General features: G+C 42.8%; 1 protein-coding gene and 1 long non-coding RNA gene across 4 annotated transcripts in view; one reads left to right on the top strand and one right to left on the bottom strand.

Moving 5' to 3' along the window:
• LOC146658754 (uncharacterized) overlaps nucleotides 1-2,518 on the bottom strand; it is a 64,503-nt gene extending 61,985 nt beyond the window's left edge. Inside the window, exons 1-2 of one of the 2 annotated variants that reach the window (XR_014913753.1) lie at nucleotides 2,383-2,518; nucleotides 379-453 (exon numbers count right to left, since the gene is read on the bottom strand). This is a non-coding gene — a long non-coding RNA (uncharacterized LOC146658754). Of the gene's footprint in view, nucleotides 1-378; nucleotides 454-558; nucleotides 646-2,382 lie in introns of those variants that run through there. The other variant, XR_014913752.1, reaches the window with a different exon arrangement.
• A 120-nt stretch (nucleotides 2,519-2,638) lies between these two features.
• On the top strand, nucleotides 2,639-18,356 carry sall3a (spalt-like transcription factor 3a). 2 transcript variants are annotated; one of them, XM_085422482.1, is made up of 5 exons: nucleotides 2,639-3,585; nucleotides 3,917-4,110; nucleotides 12,573-15,728; nucleotides 16,040-16,377; nucleotides 16,707-18,356. In XM_085422482.1, the coding sequence occupies exons 2-5, from the start codon at nucleotides 4,029-4,031 to the stop codon at nucleotides 17,136-17,138; spliced, it is 4,008 nt and encodes a 1,335-aa protein (XP_085278608.1). In that variant the 5' UTR covers nucleotides 2,639-3,585; nucleotides 3,917-4,028; the 3' UTR covers nucleotides 17,139-18,356. The 2 variants fall into 2 exon arrangements, with proteins under 2 accessions (XP_085278608.1, XP_085278607.1); XM_085422481.1 differs by having other exon boundaries at nucleotides 2,639-4,110.
• The last annotated feature ends 227 nt before the right edge of the window (nucleotides 18,357-18,583 follow it).

Here is an 18,583-nt window from a genome sequence, read left to right on the forward strand (position 1 = left end):
GCAGAAAAAGTTCCATCTCATCTCTGATTGGTGCAGATGAAGCCCTGGGATTATGCCATAGGCTGCTATAGGCTGCTACAGTAGCCTGCGGTGTGTGTAAATGCGTCTTGGCACCAGTTGCGGCGGCGCAAAGACGTCTGATTGGACACCGACGCAACGCACGCATATTTTTTTTTTTTTCATACTGCGCCACTTTAGCGGTCTAATCACATGCTTTACAACCTGAGCCACACATATAAAAATTCAATTTCTTAGATCCTTCTATTTAAAGATATGTAACGGATAACTGTAAAGCTATTATTATACAGTGATGCACAGCGGCCAAAGCGAAGCAGTAAATTCAAACTCTGGGAGTCTTTTTTTTTTTTTTTTTTTTACCTCTCTGGTGTCTTCTTCACGCTCCGGCCTCCCTCCACGATATCCGTAGTGAAAGGCAGACAGGCTCACAGCGGACTGCGGGGTGTAAGAATAGAGGAGAGGAGTTGTTACCGAAGTCTGCCTGTGCACTTTGTGATGCAGCGAGGGCCAGCGTGGAAGCCCAAGCAGCCCTTTTCTCACCTTGCGACACAGATCCAGAGGGGGTGAAACGGGTAAAAACGGTTGTTTGGGTGATTACACGTTTCTGCTCTCCCTCCTCTCCCACCCTCCTCCGCCACCATGCCCCCCTCCTCCTCCCCCTCCTCCTCTTCCACCAGCAGCACCAGCAGCACTCTCACTCCTCTCTCGGAGAATAGAGAGAGTGGCCCCCGTTGTAATAGCCTCGGTGGGGCTCCAGCTCTGCAGCGAAGCAGCCTCTAAGGTTAAAGGATACCTCTGAGGCGCATCCGGCATCCGCAGTGCCATGAAACAAAAAAGTGCTTTTTTTTAAAAAAAAAAAAACGTATTTATGTATTTATTTGCTCGTCCAACGCAGTAAATTGGAGAACAGTAATATTTGACTTGGTAATTTATTTATTTTTGAAGTCAGATCAAACTAAATAAAATCACAGGGGCTCTTAGGGTTACGTAAAGCTTAGTGGAAATCAAACTTTTCAAGCGACGTGAATTCCAAAGCTGTTCGGCAGCCCGGTCTGGACACCCCCTCTCTTTCCCTCTCTCTCTATAAGTGTGTGCGGTGTGTGTATGTGTAGTCTATACCGGATTAAATGGCACCGCGTCTTAAATGGCACCTTGCCTCGTTTCCCCTCTCCTTTCATCATCAGCAAAATAAAGATTAGGCCTACAGAGGAGATTGTAACGGCTCCCCTTTAGACGCGCGGGGGATCTTCATTCCTCCGCCTTTGTGATGATATTGATGATGATGATGGCCAAGTGGACAGTTTGATTTTTGTGTGGCGAGCTAGTTATAAAGAATCAATATTATATCAAGGGGGTAACTTTGGTGATAAAGGACTTCAGCCACTCTGGCTATTCATCATAAGTCTGTAGCAAGCAGATAGGTCAAAAGAAATTATATTGCTCTAAAGAGTGTGTCTCCTTATCTCTCAGTACCAGGGGAGTGGAGGACACGCCGATCGATACAGTAGCTGCCGTATACTCCTTGCAATTATCAATAGCTGATTTTGTCTTCCTGGGGCTGCATCTATTAATACCAGATAATAACAGCCTTTTGGACATAACTTCAAAGGGGATGATGGAAAGAGATGGAGAGGAAGAAGAAAAGGGGGGGGCACCGAAAGTTTGCTCACAGGACGACCTTGTTGTCAACAGATTTGTCTCTCATATGAGGTGGACGCGGGGGAATAGACAAGTCAAACAGACAAGAGGGAGGGCGAGGGAGGGGGGAGAGCGGGGAAGCTCTAACTGAGCTCACCCATGAACTGAAAAAAGCTGAAGATCTATCATTACAGTAAAAAGGTTTCTAATTTAGTCAGGAATTGGCAGCATTTGTGCGCCTGAAGTCGGAAACAAGCGCGATTATGATGTGCCCATTTTCCACATCCACTTTTAACGATGCAATATGAAAATGCATTTTCCTTAAGTTAGCAATACGGAAATAAACATGAAACCGTTACTTCTGTTAAATAAATAAAACGCAGTGTTCGCATGGCACTCAAGCACGAGCTTATTTGGTTCCTTTCTCCCCACCGTGCATGCGTACATTTTAGTGCAAAATTATAATTAATTTCTGTATTTATTTTAACTGTGTGTTGAGGGAAAGAGGTTTTAATTATATGCTGTATGATGTGTACTCTGACACACTTTACTTATTCATATTATTATTATTATTATTGTGTTGTTTTGCAATAATTCCCCAATATTAGTGTCGGTACATAAATCAAAAAGCAGCCCACATGTTCAAAAACCGCCACCGTGCGTAAAATGTCCACATTCCAGAATCAAAGTTAGAATAAAGCCGGGGTGTTGTGATTGAAAGCCTACCGTGTAATCAGAAAATCGCCGATGTCACGAAATAAAAATACTCTGCCGCATTAATATGATGACCCAGCCTTCTGGCGGATACGGGCGGTGACGGGTGAGATATTATATGATGGGAGGTCAAATCTGGGTGTTCACACAGAAGTCTGAGGACGATCCATTGAACAGTAACGTGGTGGTACATCCTAGTGGTGGCTGAAAGCAATGGGCTGAACCCCTGCTTGGGGGTTGACTCTCACACACAGCGCAGTCCCCCACACACAGAGCCATGCCCAACAGCGACAGACCGACCGACGCTGCTAGAGGGCTGCCAGAAGATAACTTCAAAGTTGGTTTCGATATGAGCCCGAGAGCCGAGCGAAGGAAAGACATCGAGTAAAGCTTTAGTTTTTTTTCTTTTTGTTTGTTTGTTTTGGTTTGGATTTTTTCGGAAATCAAGTGGTGCTTAGGGCTTTTTTGATCAGCAAATATCCAGAAAAGACGCTTTTGGAGAGCGCACCGAGCCGAGGGCGCATACACGGCGAGAGGAGGTACACGGGAGGAACTTCGTCGCGGTCAGACACGCACCGAAGCGACTTCTCTTTGTCGGACACACGAGTGTTTGATCACACAGACGTTCTTGTTGTTACTGAGAGGAGCACTGTTGCTAATCTTGGCGCCGCTCTCTCGGAAGACGCGCGTCAAAGTTTGGAGAGCGGAGCTGCGCCTTTAGAAAAGCAAAAGCTGGTGGCAGTTTATCGCTCTATTGCAAAGAACTTAACTCGTCCCGTCCACTTCTCCTTGCTGCCGGTGCCCGTGTAGCAACTCAAACAGCGGCTGCTTCACTGGGAAGATGTCCACCGACAGAAATCTGACACATCTCGACTTTAGACGTCGCTTCCTTTGAGTCCGATTCAAGGAGTTGCGTGTTCACCTCGCCACACGCACAGAACAAGAAAAATAAATAAATAAAAGAAGTTAGAGAGAGAGGCGCTGCGAGAACTGAGCCAGTATCTCGGGACAGACTTAACGAGAAAACGTTTTCTGAAGTTTTGCGGTAAACGATGGATCGTTGAGGCCAGGGAGAGACACTTCGTCAAAGAAAAGAAAGAAAAAAGAAGAAAGCGCTGGTGAATCCTTAGCACTTGTGAGTCAGTGCGCTTACTCAAAGGAGTAGGGGGCAAAGGAGCCCGGCGTTCCCCTCGTTGGAGACCCCATGTGAACTGGGTATAACAAGAGATTTTGGTGTGTTGTGTTGTTTTGTGTTGTTGGGGAGGTGGAGGTTGGATAGTAAAGACAAAAGAGACGGATAAAGTCTGAGAGTGAAGCGGCTAATTGCTTAGTCCGTCCCTCATTACCATATCCAATGCGCGTCCATTGGCCTCCAGCCAATCCTCCCCACCTTCACACACTGCCATTAATCGCGAGGCATTATTCACTATCATAATTATTATACCGACATGCGCAATCCAACGCACAGCAACAGCAGCGGCAGCAGCAACACCGGCTAATTTCAGATTTATATTTTTTCTCTCCTCCTCTCTCTCTCCGCCACCAGACTGTTTGCGAACTTTTTGTGTGTTGATTCGCTCTTCGCTGATGTATCTGCAAAACGCAGACACATCTCGGAGCGCAAACGCAGCAGCATCGCCACCACTAAAGCCAGCAGCATGTCCCGACGCAAGCAAGCCAAACCGCAGCACCTCAAGTCGGACGAGGATCCCGCACTAGCCGGGGTGATTTCCGAGCACGGTGAGTGGATTTGATCAGCTGAAGTTCCTTTAGCCTGATCTGCTTTCAGAGCTTCCCCTCGCAGCTCTGCTCTTCAATTTACGTTTGTTTCTTTACTTTGTTTGACAAACGTTTTAACACATTCATTTGGATTATTATCATCATTATTATTATTATTTTGTTTTTTTGTAGTGGGGATACTGGATTTATTTCATAGGCATAGGCGGAATCATTTGCAATAAATCAAAAAACGATGCGAATATTAAGTCAAAAGTGTCACCTTAGTCGAAGAAGAAGTCTGACGATTTAGAAGTTTTGTGTCTGTTTTGTCCCCCCTCCCTCCCTCCCCCAAAAAACTGTTAAACCTGCATCATATGATCGTCTTTTGTCAGGCAGGTTAATTTTAATAATAGTTAAGAGTTTACATTTTGGTTACAGCGTCTACATTAGGTGCCGGAGGCCCATTTTAAAGGCCTGTCTAAAAAACAAAAATCTCGGAGCTCTGTACACTGCAAAATAGTGTATTTCAACACTTTTGCAGTTGGTTTCGGACGTGCACGCGCACGCGCCGAAATGCAAGCACAACTGTAACAAACACACGAAAGAAGTTGGAAAATTATTTGGCTTTTTTTTCTCCCAGAGGTTTAGAATTATTTATTCCGCAGATGTGAAAGCAATGGGTCGTAATAGTTTTTTTTTTTTAAAAAACACTTCATTTAAAAAGCCGTTTAATTTATACGTTTCTATTTTTTATTTTTTATCTTGTTTTTTTTTTTTTTTTTTTAGTTTTTTTTTTTTTTTTTGCATGTGTGTCTCTTGTCCCTGAGCGCCTGCGGAATCTGTTGCAGGTCGAAGACTTGTTTTGTTATGGAAATGCTTTTTGTTTACCCCCACCTCCCCACCCCACATAAATTTAGCACACTTGATTTGTTCCTTTTTGCGCACAGTATCGACAAGATCGGTTGACAAAGCTCGTCTTCGCCATGTGGGGGGAAAAAAGGATTATTTGTCCTTTATACTGCGCTTTTGCGCAGCAACACTATCATTATAGGGCTAAAGTCAGGTCCGAAGGCAGATGAAGTGCTGCAGGAATAATATGACTGGATTTCTATAAAACAAAAAAACGTACAGAGCACAAGTCCCACATTATTTGGCAGATTATTATTGAAATTGTGGCAAATCTAACATTTAAAAAAATCATTTTATGTATTGGAAATATGAGGATAAGACAAAATATGTCAATTTACTGCAGCATATCTTAACAACAATACTGTAATTTACTTGAAAACTTAAAAAAAAAATCACAATTTGTCAATTTCATTTCTCTTATTTAAACTTAGAAAGCTGTGTGTGTGCGTGTTTATGTTTGTGTGTGTTTTGGGTATCAGTGAAGCTCAGAGCTCTCAACAAATCACTGCTATTATTTATACCTTTCTATCTTGGCCCATGTTGGTCAACACTCACACCCAGACGCAGACACCCACACATGCACACACACACTTACACGCGAACACGCACACACACATTTTCCAGGGTTTCTTTAGAATAGAAATGTGTGATGTAATCTCTGGGGAGAAGCTCTCTTTGCATGGGGAAATGCTGGTGTGAGGGGTGGGTGGGTGGGGGATCACACTGATGATTCCCGACTCTTTTGTTCAGTTTACTCTTTGGATCTCTCCTTTTTTTTAAATATAATTTCTGACTAATTGACAAACACAGACACTTTTCCTGATTCGGTGTTTCAGATGACCCTGCTCAGATTCTGTACAGAGATAATCATCCATCAGGTTGCACTCCTGTAGGATTGTGGATTGAAAATCAAACTTGTTTTTGCTCCTGTCAAATCTCACGTTTGGATGATTTCGAGTTTAGGTTACAAATATTTGATTTGAAATGTTGATTGCAATTTATAAAACAGAAAACAGTCAGATCCACAGAGAGAGGGAAAAAAGAAGAGAGGAATTTAAAAAGAAAAAAATCTCTACACACTTATTCTGAATTTTATTCCACAGATTAACACACATCTCCTGGCATAATTAAAATACACACAGACTCAGACAGCGTTATCGGTAACATACTGTATGCTGTCAGTGCCATTGTGCTCGAGACTGGAAGTGTCCGTGGAATGTTCTTTCCTTGCTGAAGCAACTATACTGGCTCGCTTGTTTTCAGGAAAGACGTAGCAGTGAAACAATCTCAAGCCTTTGGCAGAGCACAGTGAGCCCATACATACTTAAATAAACCTAATAATACCATGCTTCAACCAACACTACCTTACATGATGAGCTACGAATGTCACCCTGTCAGTGTGTCGTTGCAGCATGATCGGATTCTCCGCTCTCTGTTGCTGTGTGGTGCAGCTTGCGACGAACACTATCGATTGTTGGCCTTGACATAACCACCGCGTATTAACGTCGATGGGATTCAAAAGTTCCAGTCGTCAGCCGCTGCTCGACTGAGACTTAAAATCCATTTTTGCTCAGTTTAGTGCTGAAGAGAACGTCAAGAAGAATGTGGTGTTCAAATTGTGCTCAGGGATCTTCACCATTTCTTACAAATAAGAAAACAAGGAAAGAATCAGCCAAATCGAACCCTGTGCCTGCAAAGCTTCAGCTTACACCTTCATTTTCCCTAAATATTCCCAATATTATTTTGTCTCCTTTGTATGTGGCATTTATGACTGCTGTCCCTCTGCAGCTTACTGAGTACTCTTTAATGTGCCGCATCCATGAAAACATGAAAAACTAAAATCAAGTGCCAACAAGCCCTTGTCTGGCATATCATGTCCCCTCAGGCTTTCCGGACACTTTCCTCCTGGGGGCATGGGAGGGTTTTTGTGTGTGTGCGTGAGTGTGTGTGTGTTTGTGTGTGTGTGTGTGCTAGGATGGGGAAAGGGAAGAGGAGGGGGTGGTCTGCTTGGAAGTGCTTTTATAAAGCTTGCTGTCTTAACCTTTGTGTAGCCCCGGGCAGCCAGATCCTGCCGGTAGATGTCAAGCTCCTTGTACAATTAGAACATGTGTGCCGTTGACCTTGGCAGCGCAGTTTCCTCGTGTCCTAGAAAGCGTTAGCAGCAGCAGGCTTTTCACCACGCCACCGCTTTCTCGGCATCCAGTGTCGTTCAAGGTGTGAATGTGCAGGGGAGCAATGGTGGCCAAACTCTGCGCTGTCACACGAAGATTTAGAAGAATTTTCAAAGGTAAATTTCCTCAGTTGTCAGTGGACATGCACAGCATCGTTCAAGCAAGAAAGGCAGATTTCTTTTTCTAAAATTATTACTCTGGAAAAACATGAGACACTTGAGGAACAGGTAACAACAAGGCTCAGGTCACAGTCGCAATTGTTTGAAGTCAAAATCTTCTCAGAGTTCATTCTGGGCTGAGCCCTTTTCCTTTCTTTTCGTCATAGCAGCAGAGGCACGGGCGTGTATGTTTATGAATCCAAAAAAATGTAATAAAGTGAGAAAATCCCTGCTGGTAGTGACAACATGGTTGTTACCACTTCCCCTGCAGCGGGGCTTTGTTTGCCTTTTGTTTTAATCCACTCTCACCATTGGGTGCAGGCCTGTGGACCACCCACATAGTTGTGCCAAAGATGTCTTCAAGAAGGCACTCAAATATGGCTGTGTCTTAATTACCACTCAGCACACGAACAAGTGAGATCCTGATTGAGAGGAAGGACTAGACAGGGAAGGGAAGAACTATTTAATGTCAGACAAGACAGCAGATTTGGAGGATTTAGGTAAAAAGCTAACATGTAGTCAGCAGAAGGGGTAAATTTCTCCTTTAAATGGTTTGGTTTCGATGGTTTGGTTTTGGCTTATTCAGAGGATTTTAAACACCAGTTTGTCCAGAAAGTGGGGACGCGGAGGAGCAACGTGTGAGCGAAGATGTGCAGCTCTGCCTTCTGTGTAAAACAGGAAACATATAGCTTTGAGTTCAATTTGATTTAAACAAACCCCAAGCAAAGATTAATAAAAAATCTCCTTTGACGTTAGAGAACGAGAGCGCCTCGTCTCGGACTCTTTTTGTAAATCCGGAGGCAGAGAGGCATCTTGGCGAGTGTCATCTGGACAGAGTGTCGTCATTGAATACTGTATTGCAAATGCTTACACAAACAAATCGTTAATGTTTTGGCTGCTCCACATCTGCAGGCCATGACAAAGGCCTCTCTGTTGGGGCAGATATGACTGTACCACTCTGCAGTAGGGCTGACCAGGCCGATGACACACACTCACAGCGCTGTGCTGAGGACGACTGAGCCTCTGCAAGTCCGAGGATGCACTGGGTCATTCGTGGATATGCTTCATGGGTACAGCAGGACAGCATAATTATTTAGATTTCCTTTTTTTATTGAATCTTGATTATTATTATTTTTTAAATCATGCAAACATGCAGTTAATCTTAACTTTGCTAGGACGCTTAACCAGTATGCTAAAGAGTCATTCTTTTAAACAAAAATGAACTAACTACAAATGTTCAGAATTTAAGTGACATTTGTCTTCTTCCGGTGCAGATTATGTCCCAGTTAGAACGAAGCAGAGTGCACGCTGTGTCTCAGTTAAAATGTCTCATCAAACAACTTAAAATAACTTGAAACGTCTTTATTTTTTATTTATTTATTTATTTTTTTGTACTCACGATTAGAGTTGCGGAAGTGTGTCAAAAAGTGTAATGGAAAAATTTAATCAGGCCACAAATTCCAACATTGTTGGACGCAGCAGGCCTCTTTTTTTTCTTTTTTTCCCCCCTCAACTTCCAGCTTGAGCAGGACCAACAGGGATGCATCTCTCTTTAAGGGTCCTAAGCTATCCTCACATTCTTGAGAAGAATGCATTTTAAGGGGGCAGAAGGAGGGGCCTTTTTTTAGGAAGAGCGCAATCACAGAGGCTGGTCACGATATACTGCTCTCACAGACTGCTGTTGGTGTAAATGACATGTAAGTTCTCGGGGTATGATGAAGACTTTTTAATTGCGCATTTAAATTACAATACCCTGCACTTACTGAGATTGAAATACCTCGACGTAGGGTAAATGCTCCCACTGTCATTGCTGTTTGTTTTCATTATGTGAATCTGGAAATTGTTAAGAATGGGAAAATTTGTAATTGGCCAAGGCTTCGGTGCTTCTCTCAATGCCCGGCTCTGTGACTTTCACAGAATCTGTGGTAAGCATGAATACCTCATCTGATATAATATGTCAGATTAGCAGTTTCAGTTGGCATGCCAGAGATTGCTGAGCAAGATAGCGGACACACAGATTCAATGTCTACAATCCCCCTATTGACTACCTTCAACTTAATATTCGTAAATGAAGACTCTTAAAGCAATGAAAAATGGATGGGATTTTTTTTCCGTCCCCTTCTTTTTCATACTATAGGAAAATCAATATTAGCCCCTTCCCCAACACAAACACATATAAAATCATATAGAAACACACACACGTATGCATGCATCCCTTTCCACTGTGTTGCATTGCAAACCCAAAGCAACCACAAAATGTCGCCTCTTAGCTCCACAGCACAAAAGCACTGTACAGGTTAAAGCAACACAGTTGTTTTAAGATTATGAGCTTTCCTAATGCTCGTTTGTTTGTTTGTTTGTTTGTTTTTTCCTCGGGAAGTATGACAATAATCTGCAATGCACGCAGCTGTAATTTGTGTTTCTATGATTAATGCTGACTAACTGTAGCATTAGTCAAAGTAAACCTGAAAACGGCAATTTCGTGTGTTTTCCTTGTTTTTTAGCGGCGTGCACATTTTTAAAGAGGCAGTGTATTTTATACAACTACACAGCGTTCAGATTTGAATTTTAAAAAAAGCATCGGACATAAGATTTTTTTTATTTTATAATAATAATTAGCGCTCTAAAGTTACTAAAGTTATCAGACAGGAAGGATTTTTTTAAATGGACAAAATGTAATTTATAAGAGTCTTTTCTTTCCTTTTTTGTTTTTGTTTTTTTGAAAATAAGTCAATTTAGGAGCAGAGGCCTGTGTATGTGTAGAGGTGACTGGTACACTCTACTAACGGCAAAAAAGCATGCTTTTGCAGGTCTACGTGTCGTAATTTTTTAGGTGTTTGTCCTCGTACATATGCACATAATCTGTGAATTCTCTTTGTCCGTCTTAGGAAACGTGTCAGTGTGTGTGTGTGTGTGTGTGTGTTTGTGTGTGTGCGCGAGAGCGAGAGGTCAGAGGCATACAAAGACCCCCACTTGTAATTGTATGAATGAATAAAAGAGATTGACAGTAATACCATTCTAATAACTAATCAGCTCAACACAATGCCTACTCATTTGTGTTGACCTTTCAACCCTCAATTATGGAAATGAGTTCTGCTGTCCGCTGCTGGGCTAAGGAGCTTTTTAGCCTGCCGTCACGTGTCGCTGACGTTTCCAGTCACTTGCTCCTTTTCACTTGTCAATTTCTGTTTTGTATTTGAGCTTAAATGACTAATTTGTTTTTCAATGGATTTTTTTTTAATACCGAGGTCTCAACGTACAATGTATGTCTTGGGATAAAACCATAAGAATTTTACATTTTCTTTTCCTTTAATTCCTTAATTGATTTTCTTTTTAACTGGCAGCACCCACGATTTAGTAAAATAATATCTTACTTTGTCAGCTCTAACCCCAATGAGGATGAGAGCACGGAGTCTGTCCAAAACTGTTCTGCTGATAATTAATTAAGTCACAGACACCAGACCACGATGGCGCATGGCCCCTTTGGCCACAAATTACAGGAGGAGTGATGAATTTCTTTCCTAATGAGTCACTGTAATTGGCAAAAATGCTTCATTTCTGCTTTGCTATGGTTTACTCCACTTTAACCTTTGAAGTTAGCACAAGCAATGTATGAATCTCGATTGCTCACTTGAAAAGCATAACGGGTCTTTTAATGATAAGGAAATGTGCACTATATGTTCCAAGGAATTTTCTGATTCTGATTTCTTTTTTTAAAATTTAGTGAACAAGCTGGTTTAGCCCACTGGGTGAGCTGCTTAGAGGAAAAAGGAAAATATACACAAGTGAAAGCAGCTAAATTCAGACATGCAACTTTTATGCTTTGGGATTTTTTTGTCATACACATACAGTAATAATTAACCCGAATTTAACTTTTTTCTTAGTTATTAACTACTTTTAAACAATATAGGATCACTGAAGAACATAACCTTGTTTTATAGCAGCCTTTGCATGAAGTAAATCTTTTTCTATTTCCAGCAATTGCCCATGAAATTGTCTTAACATTTTAAATGTGTATACACAGTGGTTTAATTTGTGGATAAATAGTTTACCAGGTATTCGCTGGTCGTCAAATGTAAACTGAACAGGAGACGACTACGAAATAAAATACGTGCTAGATGTCTTGTGGTGACTGAGTGTGCTTCCTACTCAGACATTTTTATTTATGCAGACATCGCCGACAGAGAGACCCGCACGCTATAACTAAGGGGGGGGGGGGGGGGTTAATAAGAGGAGGCCATTTTTACATGGTTTATATCAGGTGTGAATTTGGTCCACGCTCGGAGCTCGCACGGGTCTGTTTGACTCTTGATGGTTGCATGTCAAAGAGGAAGTGGCTTCCTACAACTGTGATTAAACATGTGTAACTAATCAGTGACTTTGCTGCCATGGCACTAGCATGTAATTTGTTGAGTCTTATGTCAGAGAGCATGGCCAGTGGAGAGAGAGGAGTAACACACTGAGTGTTGCCTAACTTAAAGGGAATGTTTTCTATTGGGAACATTTTGAAAAAGAATGAAATTGTGAAAACTTTTAAATTATAGTGATTTAAAGCGCACATTTTAAAAGGTCAAGATTTATGGGTTTTTTCTATTTGTAGATAGTGTACAAAAAAAAGTTGAAAGTCAACAGATATCATTACTTACATATGATAATGCATTTTTGTGACAATGTGGCAAAAGTTCAGTATAGTTATTTGCTTAGATTCAGGGCTCTAGCATTACCTTTGCGATGCTAAATGGAAAGCCAGGCATTTGAAATTCAAGTGGAAATGACTGAGCTTGATAGCAGAGGGGAATCCTAATAGGGCCATCAAAGGTCCTGATTTGTACCCAACAGATGAGGCAGCTGTGAATTGTATGAAATATTGGAAATCAATATGTTCTATGGAATTTCATTAAGTGGCAGTATCCACAACTGATAGGCCCTCATAATTTGATGGATTGCACAAAGAAAATTATTACCTGGCCCTATGGAGAGTGTGTGAATGCACAAATCTGGGTCTTGAGAATTGGTGAACTAGGGCAATTTGTTCAGAGTGAAAAAAAAGAATATTGATTTTGGTTATGTTAAAAGAGAGAAAAAAAAATCAAAGGTTAAATCTTTGCAGCACTGCACTGGAAAATATGTGTGGATTCTTTATTGATTATTTATTCATTAATTCTTCTTTCTTCCCTCCCTCCTCCCTTTGGTTTCTTTTTGTCCCTTTTCACTCCTCTGACCCCCCTCCCATTGCTTTTTGTAGCCCGAGGTGATGTGCTGGATGATGCCGACAGCGGGAATGAGAGCCGCAGTGGCAGTGAGGAGACCCATGTATGTGAGAAGTGTTGTGCTGAGTTCTTCAAATGGTCAGACTTCTGTGAACATTTAAAGAGCTGCACTAAGAACCCCCTGGTGCTTATAGTGAATGACAATGAGGACACACCTAACCCCTCACAGGAGTACCCTACAGAGCCCTCCCCTGTACCCAGCTGCCCTAGTGAGCAGGCTGACAGTGAGGACCCCAGGGAGGGGAGCCACAGCCCTGCTGGTGAGGGGGATGACATCCCAGAGACAGCAACCTTAAATGGGGTCAGTGTCCTGGAAAAGGAGGACGAGCAGATGGAGCTGGAGCTTTCTCCCGAAAAAAATGTGGATCCTGAAGAAAGAGATGTGACATCCCCTGAGCCAGATGGCTCCCTACCTCAGCTCAATGATGTCGTTCCCTCTGCTGTTACCAGTTACGCCATGCCAAGCACCAATGTTACCTTAGAGACTCTTCATGGCACCCGTGTTGCAGTTGCCCAGTTTTCACAGAGTGTAAGGGCAGCAGCGGGCAGTGGGGTTTCCACCATGGCTATTCCCATGATCTTGGACCAGCTGATGGCCCTCCAACAGCAGCAAATTCATCAGCTGCAGCTAATAGAACAAATTCGCAGTCAAGTGGCTCTCATGAACAGACAGTCTGCCCCACAGCCTGCTCTTAACCACCATCACAGCAACGCTACTGGAAGCCAGGGGCCCGTCTCCTCCTGTGTCCCTCCTGTTGCAAGTCAGCTTCAGCTACATAATTTTATCACTCCCCCAGTCCATCAGCTGCCTGTTAGACTGCCGGCCACTCTCAATGGTCAAGGACCTTCACCTCTGACCTCAACAATAGAAGGGCCTCTCTCTCAAACACCACAAAGCAGCAGTCAGCAATCTAACTCTTCAGCTCCGATCACATCCTCAACTAACTCAGCTTTTCCTCCACCAAGTGGTACTGGATTGTCATCTCTACTTCCCCCCTGCTCATCCTCTGTCACAAACAACAGCATTAGCACTAGTAGTAGTATAACAGGAGGCAGTGGCATTAGCAGCAGCTCAACTCTTTCCAGGAACTCTAGCACCCCTCCTTCCCTCACTCACAGCACCCTCCTGAGCTCTTCTTCCAGTCTACCGCTGATACCTCACAGCTCTTCGAGCAGTGTTATCTTCCCTAATCCACTGGCCAGTATAGCAGCCACAGCCAATGCACTCGATCCTCTCTCTGCTCTAATGAAGCACCGCAAGGGGAAGCCCCCAAATGTGTCTGTATTTGACACTAAGCCCAGCTCTGAGGACCCCTTCTTCAAGCATAAGTGTCGGTTCTGTGCCAAGGTGTTTGGCAGTGACAGTGCCCTACAGATCCACCTGCGTTCCCACACTGGAGAAAGGCCCTACAAATGCAACATATGTGGCAACCGCTTCTCCACCAAGGGGAATCTGAAAGTCCACTTCCAGAGGCACAAAGAGAAATACCCACATATACAGATGAACCCCTACCCTGTGCCAGAGTACCTGGACAATGTTCCCACAAGCTCAGGCATCCCATATGGCATGTCATTGCCCCCAGAAAAACCTGTTACCACATGGCTAGACAGTAAGCCAGTTCTTCCCACAGTTCCCACCTCTGTCGGACTCCAGCTGCCTCCAACATTACCGAGTATGATGGGAGGATTTGGTGAGTCTCCAAGCCTCACTCCGCTCAACAGGTCTCCTCAGAGGCCATCCCCACCCTCAAGTGACTGTGCATCTTTGTCCCCAAATATCATCACTGACTCATGCATGACCACTACTTCACCATCCCCAAAACCAAGCCTAGGGTGTGAGGCACCTCCTTTACTGAAACCCGAAGGCATTCTTTTGCCCGCAAGCTGCTCTACTAGACCGGGAGAGAACACGACTAGCACAACGACCATAACTCAAGTGCTTCTTTCCACTACTGTCACCTCCACATCATCGTCCAGCAGTGGACAGGTCTCTGAACCCATCAGTAGCCCCAACTCGGCCTCTAATTCTGTCTCCCATCCTGTCCTTCCCATGCTCTCAGACCATTTTAAGGCCAAGTTTCCCTTTGGAGGCATCTTAGACTCTATGCAAACATCAGAGACATCCAAGTTGCAGCAGCTTGTTGAGAATATTGACAAGAAGATGACTGACCCCAACCAGTGTGTTATCTGTCACCGTGTTCTGAGTTGCCAGAGTGCTCTGAAGATGCACTATCGCATCCACACTGGTGAAAGGCCTTTTAAATGTAAGATATGTGGGCGGGCATTTACAACCAAGGGAAATCTGAAAACACACTTTGGTGTCCACAGGTCCAAACCTCCACTTCGGGTTCAGCACTCTTGTCCTATATGTCAAAAGAAATTCACCAATGCAGTTGTACTACAGCAGCACATCCGTATGCACATGGGCGGGCAAATTCCCAACACACCCATCCCCGAAAGCCTGCAAGAAATGGATACTGACCCCTCCTTTGATGAGAAGAGCTTAGATGCCATGAGCAATTATGATGATGACCTTCTGGATGAAATGGAGCAGGCCATAGATGATGAAGCTGATTTAAAAGAGGGAGATATGGACTCATCCAAACCTTTTTCACCTGGGAGCTCTCCACCAACTTCTGTAATCTCCAGCATTGCTGCAATGGAGAACCAGATGAAGATGATTGACTCTACCGTCAACATGACTCGTACATTTGGTCTGAAGCCTTTGCAGAATGGCAGTAGCTTTGGAGGGGAGACTGACTGCTTTACCACTGATTCTCTGTCTGCAGTTGGGGATGCTGAGGGTCAAAGCTTGGGGAGCCCCGCTTTGTCTGAGTCCTCTGGCTCTATCCAGCATTTGTCCCCAGCCCACAGTCATTCTGAGAGCCAGCGATCCAAATCCCCTGCTGCACTCAACAATAATAACATCAGCAGTGCCATGACAGCAGAGGAGGTCCAAGACAACAATACAGCTGGCCTGGCAACAGTAAAGTCGGAAAAATCCGAGACGCCATCTCCGCTTCCTGCAACTGAAGGCACTGGGGCCCTTGACCTGACTGCCACTCAGCCAGGCAGGCACTTTATCAAAGAGGAGAGCCACTTCAACGTGCTGTTTCTAAACAGAGATCGAGGTGTGTATGTGCAAAAACACAAATCTAAAGTGAATTCATTATCTGGGCACATTTGGGAGTTCATAATAATGAATTAATAACAACATCTCAATAGCATAATAATTTAAAGATGAAAAATTGTTGACAGTAAGAGAATGAAAAAATAGAAAAGAGTTGTTTATGAATAATAAGGACCTTGACCAAATAACTATAAGATTTCAGCAGGGACTTTTTAGATTTTCAAGTCAAATTCTGACTGTTCAAAAGCTTTTGGTGTTTTACTAATAGAATATAAATCGAATTGTTCTGTTTTTTTACTTTTGTTTGTTCAGGGCTGAGCACTCCCAATTTGGCCAGCACTGCATCAAACATGATTAAAATGGAAATGAACGGCCATGGGAAGTCAATGTCTCTGAGCGACAACCCTCACCTGCCCGTGGGCATTCAGGTTCCAGCTGCAGCGCCCCCAACCACCATGAGCCCTAGCATCAACCCCATGTTGGCTCCCCCGCCTCCACGACGCACTCCTAAGCAGCACAACTGCCAGTCGTGTGGGAAAAATTTTTCCTCAGCCAGTGCTCTGCAAATCCATGAGCGTACACACACTGGGGAGAAACCTTTCGCCTGCTCTATTTGTGGAAGGGCTTTCACCACAAAGGGCAATCTCAAGGTATGACCCAGCTTAAAGTACATTGCATCAGTTGAGTTTTACATAGGTTCAAAGCTCTGTAATATTTACAGATTTTGCCAACAAACAGTTTTTTGCTCTTGAAAAGTACTACATTAATACATTTTATTTGCTTAAAATTATGTATCAATTAAAAAAAAGAAAAAAGAAGCACAAAACAGAGAGCCTTCCAAAAATGTGGCCTTATATGTTTTTACATTTAGTTTTCCTTTCCAGCACATCCCACACAATTTCTATTTCAAGTATTTTCCATTTACAATTACAGAGTCATTATTTTTTTCATTTGTTTGTCATTTTGTCGATAATTTTAGGTTCACATGGGAACGCACATGTGGAACAATGCCCCAGCCCGAAGGGGTCGACGACTGTCTGTGGAGAATCCCATGGCCCTGCTGGGTGGGGACGCCATGAAGTTCAGCGAGATGTTTCAGAAAGATCTTGCTGCTCGGGCCATGAACGTTGACCCGGGCTTTTGGAACCAGTACGCAGCCGCCATCACCAATGGCCTGGCCATGAAGAACAATGAAATCTCTGTGATCCAGAATGGAGGCATCCCCCAGCTGCCCGTCAGCCTTGGTGGCGCAGGAATCACTTCATTGGGAGCAATGCCTGGAGGGATGGACCGCGTTCACACAGGCAGCAGCCCTCCCATGACGGGTATGGAAAAGACTGGTCTGGATGTCACAGCTAACCGTCCCTTCTCCAGATTTATGGAGGAGAACAAAGAAATTGGGATCAATTAAAGAGACTTTTCTGTATAATTCCAGGTAGGCAAAGACTACAAGGCTGTTTATGAGGAAAGAAACTGCTGATCCAGTCTGAACTCATGCGTACTATATTATGTACAGATTAAATATTTTTTGTTTGTTTTTGGAAACATAGTATTTAGTATTGATTAGAGGTTTTTGCCTTTCACCCATTCCCTGCTCACTTGATATTTCGCCTATACGAAGAATACTTTGTCTCTTGTTTGAGAATATGTCGTCTTGCAAGATTTGCATGGTACTTATTGGTTTTTATCAGTACGTTTGACTGCTTTTATGAATTCCTTTGAAAACCAGGATCCTGCCTCAGTTATGATTAGCAAGCATCTTATCTGGACAGGACTAAAACACAAAAAGGACAGAGTTTTAGCTCAAAGTCAGTCTGAACAATGTCTGCCAACCTCGTTTATGGTTGCTATTTTAAATATAAAGGGCCATGGATAGACTGAAGAAAAGACTGAAGTATAACGTTCTGTGTTCGCCTGATTTTTTTTTTCATGATCTAGAAAACTTGAAAAAAATAATGTTTGAACTATTTTAATCTTTACATTTAGTCTCCCAGCATTGTCTTATATTATTGTCGTGTGTCTTTAGTATTTATGATATTGACAAAAAAAAGCGGGTATACAAAAATATATTTAATGGCCCAAGCATTTTATTGATCTTTTTTTCTAAACTGCAGGCTTCACTCATGAAAATCTCTTTCAATGAAGACAATATGTCATTTGAGTTGAACAACAGAGAAAAACAGTAGGTTTTATTTGGATATCGGTTGAGACTATGATTATCTCATTACACAGTGAAGAAGCTAGAGATATCCGAAGCTGCTATGACCACAACCCTGCTTTTAACCTTTGTAAAAAAGAAAAAAAAGTGACCCTTTTGAATAAATATCTATGTATAGAAATAAAGACAAATCTGAAACAGGTATGCATATTTTGTATCACTTAAAAAAATAGACATCATGAGTTGAGAGTATTTGTCATGTTTGTGAATGCACTTTTTAAAAACAAGACGTTTTGTCTGTGAGTTACCGTTAACCTTTTGACTGAGCTATCTATCACGTGCTGTTTTCATTGTTTTCAGCATACCACTCCTACAATTGGTAGAGTCAGTTCTCTGTCATTGCATCTGTGCTACTCGTCAGAGTACAAACTCATCACTCAATCAACCTTCTTAAATAAAATAAAACGAAAACAGGTGTGTGTGTTGCAGTGGTCTCCTTATCTTTAATACGCTTTCTCCTTCTCTTTGTTTTTTTTTTTTTGTTTTTTAGTCATCCTAATTATTACCATTGAAATTTGGTCTTGCAGTGTGAGCCACCATGTGAGTGTGGAAAACAGCTTTTAAATCCATTGCTATTTAAACATCTGCAAAAACAACAACTTTGCTTTTGAAATTCCACCACACATATAGCAGATATG

This window comes from Rhamphochromis longiceps, linkage group LG11, assembly GCF_057381845.1.
Source record: "Rhamphochromis longiceps isolate RC_006_pf linkage group LG11, R_longiceps_female_GT1.1, whole genome shotgun sequence".
Lineage (NCBI taxonomy): Eukaryota > Metazoa > Chordata > Actinopteri > Cichliformes > Cichlidae > Rhamphochromis > Rhamphochromis longiceps.

Coding starts and splice junctions, on each gene's coding strand:
- sall3a (XM_085422481.1), top strand. CDS start 4,029: ATGTCCCGACGCAAGCAAGCCAAACCGCAGCACCTCAAGTCGGACGAG. Junction 15,729..16,039: donor GTTTCTAAACAGAGATCGAG/GTGTGTATGTGC, acceptor TTGTTTGTTCAG/GGCTGAGCACTCCCAATTTG. Junction 16,378..16,706: donor CCACAAAGGGCAATCTCAAG/GTATGACCCAGC, acceptor CGATAATTTTAG/GTTCACATGGGAACGCACAT.